Source organism: Corvus cornix, chromosome 2 (assembly GCF_000738735.6).
Source record: "Corvus cornix cornix isolate S_Up_H32 chromosome 2, ASM73873v5, whole genome shotgun sequence".
In the NCBI taxonomy this organism is placed as follows: domain Eukaryota; kingdom Metazoa; phylum Chordata; class Aves; order Passeriformes; family Corvidae; genus Corvus; species Corvus cornix.
Window position 1 is genome coordinate 50,411,671 of NC_046333.1, and position 14,772 is coordinate 50,426,442.

The 14,772-nt window shown below is 41.1% G+C and overlaps 1 protein-coding gene across 1 annotated transcript in view; it reads left to right on the forward strand.

Annotated features, from left to right (window-relative positions):
* The first annotated feature begins 7,513 nt into the window (after positions 1-7,513).
* The window catches only part of MEOX2 (mesenchyme homeobox 2), a 53,965-nt gene continuing 46,706 nt past the window's right edge, over positions 7,514-14,772 (forward strand). Inside the window, exon 1 of the mRNA XM_039549514.1 lies at positions 7,514-8,411. Coding sequence (XP_039405448.1) covers positions 7,901-8,411 — 511 coding nt within the window. The 5' untranslated portion in view covers positions 7,514-7,900. The remainder of the gene's footprint in view (positions 8,412-14,772) is intronic.

Genomic DNA, 14,772 nt, shown 5'->3' on the forward strand with positions numbered 1-14,772 from the left:
GTAGTGTTGGTTGGTTAATTTTTTTTTTTTTTTTTGTAATCACAAGGAATAGTACCTAAGTTTCCTGCACTTTTTAAAACTGCTATTACAGTCTAACAATGAAGTTGAGCCTGTGAGGTCGTTGGGGAAAAGACTCAGCACTTCCTCAAAGTCAAGTATGAAGACAGTTCTTGTTGTAAAACAGTTAAAGGGTGAATTGTTTCTTTAAAATGTTTTCAGAGTCTCTACCAAGCTGATCACAGTAGTAAAAGTATATGAAGAATACATTATTTCTAATACTACTAGGGGTAAAATGCAGTAATAATAAAGAGGCACTTCAAGTCATCTTAGTACAGCAAAATTTGCTTCTACAAATGGGAATGTGTAGATTTGGATGCACTAAGAACACATGATTCATACCGTGGGATATTAGTTTTGATCCAAACTTCATTGTTTCAAGCAAAAGAGGTTTATGTAAGAGGTTTTTTTCTTTTATATAATAAATATCTGTCTCAGCTTAAACCTATTGCCTACAATTAGTGAGACAAAAAAAGCGAAATGCTTCAAAGGCAGTTTACCTGGACAGTGTCTGTTTTATTAGTTTTAATCGGAGTTGCATTGGGTATCGAGAAGGAAAAGGCACGACTTACAGCATAACACAGCCAAGAAGCTGACATGTCTCGTGCCTTTCTCTTCCATTAGAGACATGCTATGCCTCCAGATGCTGCAGTCTGGATTTAGGGGCATACACTGCTCTTGCACAAGTAAGAGTTGCATATGTTATGAGTTAATTTCGTTTTGTTGTGTTCTTTTGCACATGGCGTTTTTGAAACAGTTAAATGGAAAATATTTTTAGTTTACCATCTTGTATTGAAATACACTTGGATTATTAAATAAAATCTAAATCCCTAAGTGATCCATTCTACAGCTTAAATGCACAAATGCTTAAAGTTCATGGACAAATTACCTATGAGGGAATTACAAATCCAGACTGTCCCCACATGCTGTACTTTGCATTTGTCTCTCAGTCAGCTGAAAAGTATGCCAAATAATACACCTCTTCTTACAGCTGACTTTCACTAAGCCCACAGTGCTAGATATTTTTCATTTGAAAAAAAAGGACATACGAATAAATGGACTTCACGCCTTTATTGTGAGCATCTAATTTAAATGAAATATATGAAGATGCATCAAAGGAAGATGACTACTTAAAGTGTTTCAGTGCACCAGAGTCCAATATGTAAACTTAGATGATGTGAAAGTTCCTCAGATAGTCCCTTACTGGAATACTTTATTGAACCCAACCTGAGACCTACCCCATTGTATCAAAGGACATGCAAGTGGGATGCTTAATAAAGCATGACAAATACAAATATCTTGGAAAGGTTTCTTTCAAGAAGAACTATAATATATTCACAGCTCATCAGTAGAGATGCATTTTGTTTCGGGGAAATAAAATTAAAAATTAGTTTGTGCAAACATGGCTTTGGAAGGTGTCAGTCTCACAGTATGTCACTCGGAGGTTTCCTCATGACAGTTAAGAATTTACCTATGTTTTTTAGTGTTACAATAGTTTCCCGAATCTTTGAGACTTTTTCTGCAAGTTAAGCACTTCTTGGCATATATTTTTTAGGGAAGTCTAACTTGCTTTTTTTTTTTTTTAATTTTTCTCATTCTTTCACAAGACAAAACATTTGCATCTAGAAACACCCTCAGTTTAGTCTAAAATAATAATTCCAAAGAATTGTTACTTTGCATTTAATTTCTCCTATCAAGTATCTGTTGTTAGCATTATTTGATATTAGATTTTGGGGTGCATGATGCAGCTATGCATTAGCAATTTTTAGGTCTTTGTTTCCTATACCTATTATTAATTAATGTTGCTATCCTGAAAATGTTTCTAGTCAAACAAATCACCATGAACACAAATAGGACTCTGTAAAAACACAGGATTACTCCCATGTGAAACTAGCGAAATGAATAGACCCCGAGCTCTGCAGGGCAGTGAATATCTTTCTGTTCTGAATACTAGCTAGTTAGGGGTTTCTGCTCCAAGTCTAGAGTTCATCACACTATAAATCATAGCAAACACACCTGCAAAGTAAATAACATAATCCCAGCAGCTATTAAAACCTAGAGATTTTGTAATTATTTTTTCTTGCTGCATAGATACATGCCTATGTGTCTTTTTCTCCCTTCAGAGAAAAGAAAATTAGGAACTACTGCAAACACACACTGTGAGAGCAGTATTATACTCATTAACTTGTAAAAGAGATGACAAAAATTAGTGACTTATCACTCTCCCAATGATGGAGGAAGAGTTATGAAATATGCCCCCTGCTGCTGGTCCTGCAAGGACTTGGAAATGTCAGCCAGGAGACAGTAAATATTTCACATAGTGGTATGTTTTTGTCTCTATTTCAGTCTTTTTACTGTAAGCATACTGTGTACTTACCTGGTTGATGGGCGTAAGTCTTAGCATAAATATTTTGATGAACAAAGTTTTCAATCATCTGTATTTTTTATTCTGGGTGACTGAGACTTGAAGTATAATCAGCAAAATGATAATTTTGCAGCACAGTTAGCCGCAAACATTGTTAAAAATAAGGAATGATGAAAATGCCCTTCACCTTTCTTCCATGCACAACAGTATCTGTATTTTCAATGGGGACTCCAGTAAAATGTCTTTTAAATGCATACACAGATCAAAATCCACAATGTGAATTGTATCAAACAATAAAATGATTAAAGTGTAAAATACAAGCCTTTTTTTCCCTCTGTGATCAGTAATTTTATGAGGAAAATGGACTGAGTGTAGCGTGTAATTGTCAAGATCTGGAGACAACAAAATGGAAAACATATTTTTCAGGCATTATTGATTTGCCTGCATATGCATTTTGAGTACATTTCTAAATACAAATGAAAGATATGTATTATTAAAGTGCTCTACAAAGCTTGTCATAGCTGTTTTCTAGTTCAAGTGTTCTAAAGTGGAGAAAATACTAGAAAGAATAAAAAAATGTTAAATTGCAATACAACATGCAGATTGGGAAACAAATAGTATTGTGCAAGATGGTTCCGTTTGAAAATAAATTACCTATTTAAAAGTTTTGAATATGACTTCTGGGATTTTTGAGTATCTAATGTGAAATGCAAGTTTCCCATAGCTCAAATTCTAAGAGCATTCCTGAAACATCATAGCCCAGGTGAGAAGCCTCAAGTACATTCACAATTTTAATACTTCATCAGTTTATTTAAATTAAATAGGAAACATAAGATATTTTACTAGTTACAGTGGACTGGCAATACAAATAACTTTTAATGATGTAATGCAAACTTGTAAATCATTTTCAGTGAAGGCCTCATGGCTCAGCACAACTTTTCTGTAATATACTAAATTGCTGGCATAACTTTAAAATTTGTAATACTTGGAGATCGTGAAAATAAGAACAGAAGCCATATGTATGTGGAAGAAGTAGCTGAAAATACGGACTTAGGCTTAAAAGTTTTTACAGATCTGTAGAATTTAGATACTACAGTCTTTAAAGCAAAAATTGTGTCTGATAAGTGTTAAACCATGGTACATGTAAGCTCTATAGAGAGTGAAATGGAAGTACACCACAGAAATGCAATGTTAAAATTATGTGTTACACATTGTTGTAGCACAATTTCTCAGAAAAAAAATGTTTTTATGACAAAGTATTGTAAAGATACTGGAATACCATAGGTTTACGAATGGTAAATGAGATTATAATCAATTTTAACTAGTTAGGGATTCAGTATTTTTGACTAGTCAGTGAACAATCACTCATTTTCTGTGCTAGGATTTTCAGTTCAGGCATTCAAGCATCTCTGAAATGATGCATAATCCCCAGGCTTTATTACCGCTTATATCTGTGGGTTTAAATTGCAGCACAGGTACCAAGAGAAACGAATTATATTGCTTCAGTGGGAGTTAAACTGGCAAAAATTAAGGAAAAAAAAAAGGCTGAAAATAAATCTACATCTGTTGTGAATCTGGATTGACTCTAAGGTTAAATGATGCCTGCATTCACCAAATTGCCATGGAAAAATACGAACTGATCATAATTACAGTAGAATAAAACTTTGTCCCCTTGCTTTGGTAGGCTCTTGAGTACAATAAAAACCTTGGCTAAAAGAAACTGAATTCATATTTGTAAGCTTTCCCTTTGACAGTAAGGAAAATATTCTTAAATAGTGTAAATTGCCATCCTTTTGCTGACTTCAGCAAAGTTATGGCAATTTGTATCACTCAAATGGTGGTCCCCAAGTATGACTTATCTATCTGATTTTATTGTAATATGTATATTGCAAATATGAAAACCACACACTAGAAAGAACAGATAAGAATCCTACTTACATTCTGATAAATATTCAGGAAGGTGGTTCTTTCAGTCTCCAATGTAAAAAATCAGAAAGACTACAAAAGTCCCGAAGAGGAGGAATTGTACACTGGTTCGTTCAGGTCAATTTTACATGATCTCTTTCCCCATAAATGGTAAGTTAAAAAACCAAAAACGACCCACCAGCAAAACCAAGAAACACAAAGTGAATGCAAATAGTAGCCCATACATGAAAATATAAATGATGTTCCAAACTGTGTTGGCTCCAGATGTTTTTATGAGTTAAACAGTTTACTGTTTTCACATATTTAAAACATTCTGTTTTTTTCACTTGATGTTTATAACCTTTGGGCAAACTTGCTGGCATTGATTTAAGTTATGCTTTTGTACCACATGTAGGTTAAACACACATTCTGAAAAGATACAATGCGAACAAGAATTCAATCGTTAATATTGAGAGTTAATAACTGCTTACAATTTTTCCAGCAATTAGTCTCAGTTATTACTGAGAAGCTTTGCACTGAAGCTATAACTAAAAAGTTATATTTTTTTTACAAAGGATGCTATCGTATAGCCATAGGTATTTGGTAACTGCACAGAAACTTTCTGAATCATTTCAGAAAGTGCTTGAAGCTGTTTATTTGCCTTAACATTAGTTGCCTATATTTGCATTCTCCTTATATAGTTTAAAATGAAAGCATAAAGCTCTGCAAAGAACTGCATTTCCAGTTCATGCATGCTTAAAGCTGATTTTTAAAGAAGTAGTAAGAACACTTGATGTAGGACTTGCGAACTTATTTGGGACCTCAGAAGCCCAGGGAAGCACATTCCTGATCAGTCAGATTTGGTGATGAAGCTATTGACAAACACGGAGGTGTGCCATTATAGCTTTGCTATTGCATTCTTCTTTTTCTTCTTCTTCTTCACCTTTAGGAACCTCTCCTACCTCTTCCTAAAAAGTCCTATTTGGCTTGCATCTTATTTCTCTTGTAAACCTTATCTTTCTCCCTCCCCCTCGCACCCTCTCACTTTCTTCATTGTGCTTCACTTATTTAATTTTCTTTTTTTTTTTTTTTTTTTTTTTTTTTGGTCATGTGCGAGAAATCCTGTATGGCCATCCTCTAGAGCTAAGAAAAAGCATTTTTACACCGCCTTGGCTTCGGGACTTCCCGACCCCTTCACAGCTGTGGCGGTGTGAGGGCTCCAGCGGCGGCGGCCCTTAAAGGTGGGGTCCTGGCATTCCGGCCCCTCCGGTCCTGGCCCCCCCGACGGCGACTCGCCCCCGTGGCCGAGGCGGGCGGGCGGACAGCAGCAGGTTGGAGAGCGGCGGAGGGCAGCGGTGCGGTGCGGGGCGGTGCGGTGCGGGGCTGGGGGGCCGCCCCGCCGCTCCCCCGTTCCCACCTGGGGCCGCCCGCGTCCCCCGCCCGCCCCCGCGGCCCTTGGGCCGCCGCCGCCGGGGCCGCCGCGGGCTCGACGCTCCGCGCCTGTCGCTGCCTCGCAGTTATTGCTTCATGGCAGCGGCTGTTTGTGAGGGACAGCAGCACCCCTGGGCTGGCAGTCCGGCGAGTTCCCAAACTCAAGAGAGGTTCAGCCATCGAGATTTCTTTGTATTCCTCTCTTCTAATATTAGAACACATATTGAAACCATATACACAATGAAAAGCACAAAATATTTCATCAGTGTTGTAACTGTATATTTCCTTTATTCTGAAGAAATAACAAGTTTTGAACGGTGCACAGAGGCAGCAACTCCTGCTTTGGATGCTGCTCTCTTTGTAAAGACCGCGTTGTTACAGTTAAATCTAGAGACAGTTATTAAAAAGAGTTAGATGTCAGAAAAGGGGGGAAATCTTACCGTCGAAAGACTGCTGCAGGTTCCAGCTCAGTCTGAAACTGCAGGGAAAAGTGGAGCAGCTGCTGAACAAAAGTTTTAGATTTTTTTTTAAAGAAAGTCTGCAAAACTAATTTCCCACAAAATAGGACTCAATTTCCGTTTAAGAAACTAGCTCTTGCAAAAGTCATACAATTGCTGATTTTTTCCACTAGCAATTGAAATTCATTTTATCTTTCGCACATGGACCCAAGAATTTAGACTTGCAGGAGCGAAATGGTTTTCCTTCTCTACTTTTTTTTTTTTTTTTTAACTTTGACTTGGGAGGAGGAGGAGCAAGGTACATCGAGCAGGAAGAGCTGAAGAGCAAAACCTTTCTGCAGTGGGCACCTCTTCGGTCATTGATCACTAAACGCGTTATCCTGATTTAAACCAGTTAAGAGCCGCCTTCGTGGCTACTGTAATTTCACTACATGCATGTTTAAAAATAGTAAAAAAAAAAAAAAAAAAAAAAAAGAAGACAGGCCCAGGCTGTCCAGGTTGTCCCCCCGATCCACTAAAGATATTTACAACGAAGCAAATGAAGATACGGGAAATAAACATAATGCGACTTCTTGTTTTGAAGGGGCAGGGGGCAAGAAGGGAAATTTCTCTTTCTGCAGCCAAAGCTGCTGGCACGGTGGGCCACGCAGGTTCGTTGCAGAACCAGCCGCCGATGCTGGGAAGCAGCGTGAGGCTCTTGAGGGCAGCCGGGGCAGCGCCGCGGCTCACCGCCAGTGCCGGGGCAGTGGGCGCGGGCGAACTGGGGGGATGACCCGCACCCGCACCGGGACCCTCGGTGCGGGGGAGCCCGGCGGGCGGCTCCGGCCTCTGCCCGCGCAGCCCCGCAAGCCGCCGCGGTCGCCTGCGCCCTCGCACCTGGGCGAGCAGGTGAGGTGCTGGCGAGAGCGCTTCAGCCCCGGGGAAACGGGGCGGTGGTGGCCCCTGCGCCCCCGCCCCAGAGTCACCCCCCGTGTGTCGCCTCACGTCTTTATTGTGCTCCCCCGCCCGCTGCCCCCGAGGGGCGGCAGGACCCCTAGCAGTCCGTCAGCCCCGACGGGGAGGTGATGGCCCTGCGAGGGCCGTGCGGCTGGGGGGCACGGCCGCCGATCCGCCCGGGGCGGGGGGGCTCCGGGGCAGCCGCGGCGGGGAGGCGCGGTCGGCCCGGGGGCAGGGACGGGCGGGCTGCGCCCCCGCGGAGCCGCCCCCCGCCAGGCCGCGGGCGCCCGGGGCGCGGGCGCGCAGCGCTGCCGCCCGCTGACGGAGCGGCTCGGCGCGGGGACGGCGCTGGCGTTTTGGAGGGAGTTTTGCATGTGGTCAGTGCTGTGCTGCTGAGCCAGCCCCCAGCTCACATTACACACTACTGTATTTATAACCTCTCGAAGCTGTTTCCCCCTTCAAGCAGTTCTCTGGGACCACCTTCTATTGGCTTCAACCTCTCCCACTTCTTGACATCTGAGCGGCTCTGAGAACGGCTCATCTAGGTCCGAGTGTTTATGCAGCGGAGACTGGCCACTAGGGCTAAAGACCTGGATTATCTGAGCTCAGCTGCCTGCTGCAGAGTCTGTCGGTGCCGTTTTGGAAAAAAAAATCCCAGCCCCGATCTGTTTACAGTGAAAGTTGACAAAGGGTGGTGAAGTTGGATCTTTCCTAAACTCTCCTGCCTGGAACCTGAGACTTGCATGCCATGGATCACACACTCTTTGGCTGCCTGCGCAGCCCTCATGCCACTGCGCAGAGCTTGCACCCTTTCTCCCAGTCTTCTCTTGCCCTGCATGGAAGATCTGACCACATGTCCTACCCTGATCTGTCTTCTTCTTCTTCCTCTTGCATAATAGCGGGATACCCCAATGAGGAGGGCATGTTTGCCAGCCAACATCATAGGGGGCACCATCACCATCACCATCACCACCACCACCACCACCAGCAACAGCAGCACCAAGCTTTGCAGACGAACTGGCACATTCCTCAGATGTCGTCTCCTCCCGCCGCGGCCAGGCACAGCCTCTGCCTTCAGCCTGACTCAGGAGGACCTCCGGAGCTGGGCAGCAGCCCTCCCGTCCTGTGTTCGAACTCTTCCAGCCTGGGCACCAACACCCCCACGGGGGCAGCGTGTGCGCCAGGGGACTATGGCAGGCAGGCTCTGTCCCCGGTGGAAACAGAGAAGAGGTCCGGCAAAAGGAAAAGCGACAGCTCAGGTAAAGGCTCGCGCGTTCCCCAGCGGGGCGGGATCCCGGGTGGCGGGTGTCGGGGGAAGCGGCACGGTCGGGCCCCGCGGACCTGCCGCCGCTCGGCTGAGCTCGCTTAGCCCGGCTCGTTTGGCCCAGCTCGGCTCGGCTCGGCTGGCCCGGCTCGGCTGGCCCGGCCACGGCCGCCGCCGTGCTCTCGCCGCCGGCTGACACCGGGCTGCCGGTTGCTCCTTCCCTCTAACGCGCTCTCGGGATCTCCATCACTAACGCAAGCTTTATTAAGGCTACGCGGGGAAAAATAAAGAAAAAATCCAGCACGTGATAGAGTATGAAGTCAAGGTGGTGGGGGAGAGTTTCCTACAGCCAGGGAGAGAAACGTTTGTAGTTTTGGTGCGGTTTTCAGCATCTGGTCCCGCGTCCCCCTCCCCCCTGCCCGATACGACACCTCTGCTTCAAAATTCAGAATCCAGCGCGCTCTTTCCCCTCCGCCCCTTCGCCGTGCAGTTGACTGCGGCTCCGAGGCGATTGCACAACGCTTGGAAGCACTGCCGTGAAAGCGGGGATTCGGGAGAGGAGCTGATGCCTTGCTACCCCGTAGGATCTGAGTGAGCCTGCATCAAATCCTCAGCGTGGAAGGGCAAAATTTGGAGTCTGTAAAGCAAACGGGTGAATGGGAGTTTCAGAAAGCTGCTTCACTTCAGTTTGCTGGTGGCGGGGACAGACGAAGGGAAGGAGCTGTCTGACTTTTAAAATCACTGTAATTCTTACTTAAAGGCAAGCATAGAAACATGTAGATTCACAGTCATTCTAGAGTGATAATTTGGCATCAATGAATGTGCAAAAATCCTTGACATTATCTCTGCTTTCTAGAATAGCAAAGCCTGTCTAAGTCCCACTCTGACAAAAGCCACTCGGCAAAGGCAACACAACTGATGGGACTTCCATTAGGGCACACATGAACTGGCGGGTCACCAAAAACGTAGTGAGACAGGCAGGAGGCACTTGAAAGAGAGGGCTCAACAGACTGAAAACTCAAGAACTGGCATAGCAAATTATTTGTTATCACAGAAGAGAAAGTGAAAGGCTTTGTACGATATATATGAAGTTCACAACTGAAACCATCACCTCTTTCACTCAAAAGGTTGTAAACTTGGTAGAGTGTAAGCAACAGAAAGCATTTTAAAAAATAATCCTCAAGAATACCATCAATTCCTTCATTGTCCATTACATTAGCAAACGTTTGCAGTAATTCAGAATGTATTTAGCTGAATTTTGTATTACGTAGCTGGTATAGTTGCTAAAAACTCCTCTTGAGTTTAAAAGCTGTATTTAGTTCAAACGCTGCTGGTAAAAGCTTTTGTTTTGTCTTCTTTACCTTCAATGAGACAAAATGAATTATCTGATTTCGTGAGGTGTATGAAGAGTCCCTGTTATAACTGCGAAAATAACTGGATGTCTGCTGGTGTAAGGATTGATTGTATTTGTCAGTCTATTTAATGCTAAAGGAAAAAAGGAAATCGGTCCCTTTCACTGTCAGGGAAGCATCTGAATCACTTTCTGTTTATTTCGTTCTGCAATGCAAACCAAAAAAGCACCAGTGGGGAAAGTCCTAAACCTTACCCTGAAGTGACTGGAGTCTTCCACTGGATTAGTGGACAAGAGGTCGAGCCTTTAGCCATGGTTACGTTTATCTTGCAATGTACTTCGATCCTCACTTTCTAAGGCTTTCTGAAGATCAAGGTAACTATTTCCTCCTCCCTTCCGCTAAGAAAAAAATATGACCGTTTACACAATTGTGAATCTCTCAAATTGAAAATAGATGTCTTTTGACAACAACTGCGTAGCTGCTGTATGTTTGGTTTTTCTTCAGGAAAGCCCTGTATTTTGGACTGAATATTTAACCACACCCCTTTATTAATCCTGATCTCTGGTGTTAGATATTTAGTGCCCTTCTAATATATGGCAGCAAGAACTATTTTTAATTTGCTGTGTTTCTTTATTTGTCATCCATAATTGCCCCTCATTTGGTTGAACATCCTCTCCTTTATTTCTCATTAATCTTTTTTTAAAAAACAAATTACTGTGCTTGAAAGAATTTCATCCATGCCTTCATCGTACTTGGAACTACTTCAATAGACATTTGTAAAAAATCCTAATAGTAAATAACTAAGGGGTGAAGAGAGAGAGAGACTGTTTTAAGTTTCAGTGCCAGCTTTTTGAGACAATTATTAATGCTCCTGCTTAATTTACACGTATATTTCCTCTTCTTAAGCATATAACTTAAAGCCACAGAATACTCAGTGTTTTCTTGAACTGAATCTGTTCTGCATTTCAGAGCTGAATTAACCTTAGGCTACCCCTTCCTTGCACTACTTAGCTTTTGTTTCTGTGTGTTTAAGATCATAAAGCTGAGTTTGTAGATAGTTTAAATAATGTAAAACATGATCGTTCCTTGTATCATTTATCGTCTAAACAAGTAACTGTTTCTTAGCTGTATAGCTACTCTGAAAATTTACCAGAAGGTATACCCCATTTTACTTATTTGTTATGATGGCGGGAAAGCAACTTTTTAAAATTATAAACAGAAATCCAGAGGGCAAGCAGAATTTCGTACAATGGACTGTGTGTTTTTCCCTGGAATTCACATATTGCAAAGGAATGGGAGGATATAGAAATATTTTCCTCTAAGCTGTTACAGTTTCATTTGGGATTGAGAAAGCAAAGTGAAATGTGCTCTCATGATAGTTTTATAAACTGACCTAGTTTTCTTTAGTCCTAACCCAGGTTTTAAGCAGTCTGGGAAGTTCCCTTTGAAGATATTGAATAGACTGCTACTGAACAGGGTGAAATTTTCTACTGTTCTCATTGTAAAGGACTGGGAAATACAGCTTACGTAGTCATCGACCCCTGCTTGCTACAGCTGTCAGTGTCTCCAGGTTTTGTAGCTGCTCTCTCATTATCTGCAGAACATTCCTTTCAACCTGCGTAGGCCCAGAAGTGGGTCAGTAAAGTTGCCTGTGAATTGAGGAGTGGCGCATACAAATCTTTCTGTGTGAACGTTTTGCAGTGAATAATGGCATCTGCATCCTCACCTTTGTAACTCAGCTCTGCGTATGTCAAGGGTGTAGGAGTAGAGAGACAATACTAAATTTGAGGGTAGGTTACAAATAAAATTGCTTATTTTGAAGTGCATTAATGGTCAGAATTATCTGTGTGCTAATGAGGTGCGGATGAAAACCATGCTGAGTGTATAGAAAACATATTCTTGGAGTGCTATGTTGCTTTGTGGTATGAGTTATTCTAGATGGAATATTTTGAATTTTTCTAATGCCTCCCCTTCTCATTACTTGTCTGTGAGTTTCAGGGCCATTTTATTTCTGTTTATTATAGAGTAGGTTTTGATTCTTAGATAATGCAGAACACATCAGATGCAAACATACTACTGTGTTTTCCTAAGTTATGTCACTTAGGTCCAAGTTTTCTTAAAACTTCAGTCAGGAAAAAAGCACATTAAAGCCTATATAGGAAGTGCTATCTAGATTTACTGAGAAATATGAAAAAGGGTGAATCTGGTAGCCTTAAGGAAGTCTAAAATGCTATGGTGAAAAAAGATATCTGTACTGTGCTGAAAAGGTTGGGGGGAGGCTGAGTATTGTTGAAGGAGTTCTTCTAAGCACTACAGCTATTCAAACATTTAATTACAATAGATAAATATATAAGGAAATTGCATTCCTCTTAAAGTCTAATGTAATTAAACACTTGTGCCCAGACAGAAAAAGCCATTTTTTTAAAAAAAAGAAACCAAATTTTGCCATGGGAAAATGCTTTCTGTATGGCACAGGTTTCCAAGGAAAGGCTAGCAGGTAATAAAAATTATTCATATTTTTGACTGTATTTACAATAGCATAATTTAGAAATGCTTCTGAAAAAGTGTTTTAGGAATCCACTGTTTCAGTGGTGCAGTCCAGTGTTTCAGTAGCTGTTCTGTTAGGTTTTGTTCATTGACAAATCACATGAAAAAAACCAATACTTTGTTTCCCCGAGTTTTAATATTTTATAACCTACCTATTCTCAACATGCAAGCAGTAAAAAGTTACATTGCCAGGGAATTTATTTTAAATACATCCAAATATCATAAATCATATATACTTGTTTGAAATGGTTGCTAAAAAGCAGGTCATTTTGACAAATGGTTATAAATACTGTGAAATCATGAGTTTTGAGGACTTCTGATTGGTTTCTGAAACCTGTCAGTAAGAAAAATGAGCTGCACACTTGTAGTCAAAAAGCACTGTGTAACTGATTCATCAATATGTCTGTGCTTTTCAGTGTGGTTGTAAACAGAAGCAAGAAAAAATACATAATAAAGCATAGCTTTTCCAGAAAGAGTTAATTTGTTTGTTATCTGGTATAAAAGCATCACTTACACTTAAGAAAAACAACAACAACAACAAAAACTCTGTAGATTTCATAAATGAAACCATTTCAAAATCCGATGAGTAATAAACGAACTATTAGGAGAAAACTTTCAAGACTGATTGCATATCAAATGTTGGGCTTACTAGTGAGCTACTTGCTGAATTGTTTTAATAGGGGAGAACTTGCAAGAAATTCACTTTTGCTCTCAGGAAATATAATCAGGAACTTTTCTAAGACTAAAATTTGAAAGACTATTTTGGTGATACATTTTCAAAATTCTTTGCCCCAAGCCAAAGAAGAACTTTCTGTGGACAAAAAAAAGAAGAAATATGTATGGCTTCTAGTTATGCATTTCTGTCTGTTTGTATAAATGATTCAGTAGGATTTACACTTCTCCCTCTCCCCCTCCTCGTCAACCCACCCATTTGGAAACATTGGAGGGCCGATTCAAGCCTTCACTGCATCACAAATGTTTTTGTGAGAAGGTCCATTGACTCCAGTGGAACTCCTGAAGTGCTCAAGGTTTTTTTAAGCCATCGGAGCTTAATTCTGTTACATGGGGATTAAAGATTCAAACATTCTGGCAATATCTGGATAAAATGTCACTAAAAAATTTCAAAAAATCATAGTTTTAGTTAGTTACCTTTTAGGATTTTTAAACTTCTGTTACATAGTAGTGAAAGAAAAATGCTTTATAATCCTTGCAGATATTTACTGATGAAATGTTTGGATTGCCTGATTGTTTGAAAATTGCCAATTGAGCATTTTATATACACATTGAATTTTACCTACATTGCTTTTAACATCCTAGGATAAAATTTGTACTAACATATCTAGTATGACTTCTGTAGTATTTTGTAATGTAAGTAGTAAGATTGTGATTCTCCTTTTTTGTCTTTTTGCCATTTTTAGACATGCCAATTGTTTAATAAATGTTTTTTAATTGAGCCTGTTAATCTGCATATCATTTTCCATTTGGAAATACTCATTCTTTAGTAATGCGATGACTCGATATGCTGTATCTCAATTCCTCAAGCGTAGGATTGAGCTCTGTGTCTTGAAATTCAAGGGAAGGTAACATTATCTTTGCTTCTGTCCGCTGATACCCTAATATTGCTCACTGGATTTATTGCTTTCAAAGACACCGTTACTGGGCAGTATGAATGGTCGCCATAGCATGTTTCTCTCAGTAGCAAAATGTATTCTACCAAGCAGTGCTATAAGCCTATGGAAAGGAAGCAAAATAAATCTGGTTTCATCTGCTAGACTGAGCAAAGTTTAAACCCATCAGTAAAATGTAGTTATGGTGGGGTTGGGTTCAATCCTTATTTTTGCTATGCTACCCTGTGTCCTTGTTCTAATATACTTAAGAATGCAACTTGAAAGGATGTGAAAGGAAAGTCATATTTTTTAAATATAAATACTTGCATATGTCGCTAATAAGGTTTCTAACTGAAATAGTGTGGTGTTAGAGAATTTTGATAAATAGTGCTTGAGGCTACTTCATTACATCAGTGCACAGCTGGGCATTGAACCCAGTCCTATGATCTGTCTCGAGCCTGTGCCCTGTCCTTTTATGACTGCCCAACTTATACAATGGCCATACCAGTTCTTTCCTTCCATTTGTAAAGTGCTGTAAACTTTTATGGATCGAAAAGCTTTTGTGTGTGTGTGTGTGTGCGTACATGCTTTTTATTTTTAGTAGGCTTTAAAGACTTACAGATCTGCATCACGATTTCTCAAGTTCTGCTAGTTGCAGAGTACGAGCAAGATGGTGCACAGCCACCCTGCAGAAAAACTTTCCTCCTGCTACTCAGCAGGGCAATTGCATCACCTTTACCAGCATGAGCTGGGTGACTGCATATGTGGTCACAGCCAGGAGTCATTTGACTTCTGGGGTGAGCGTCTGGGCTCTTCCATGAGCATGTAGCTGTTTTTCTATTGTGTTTAA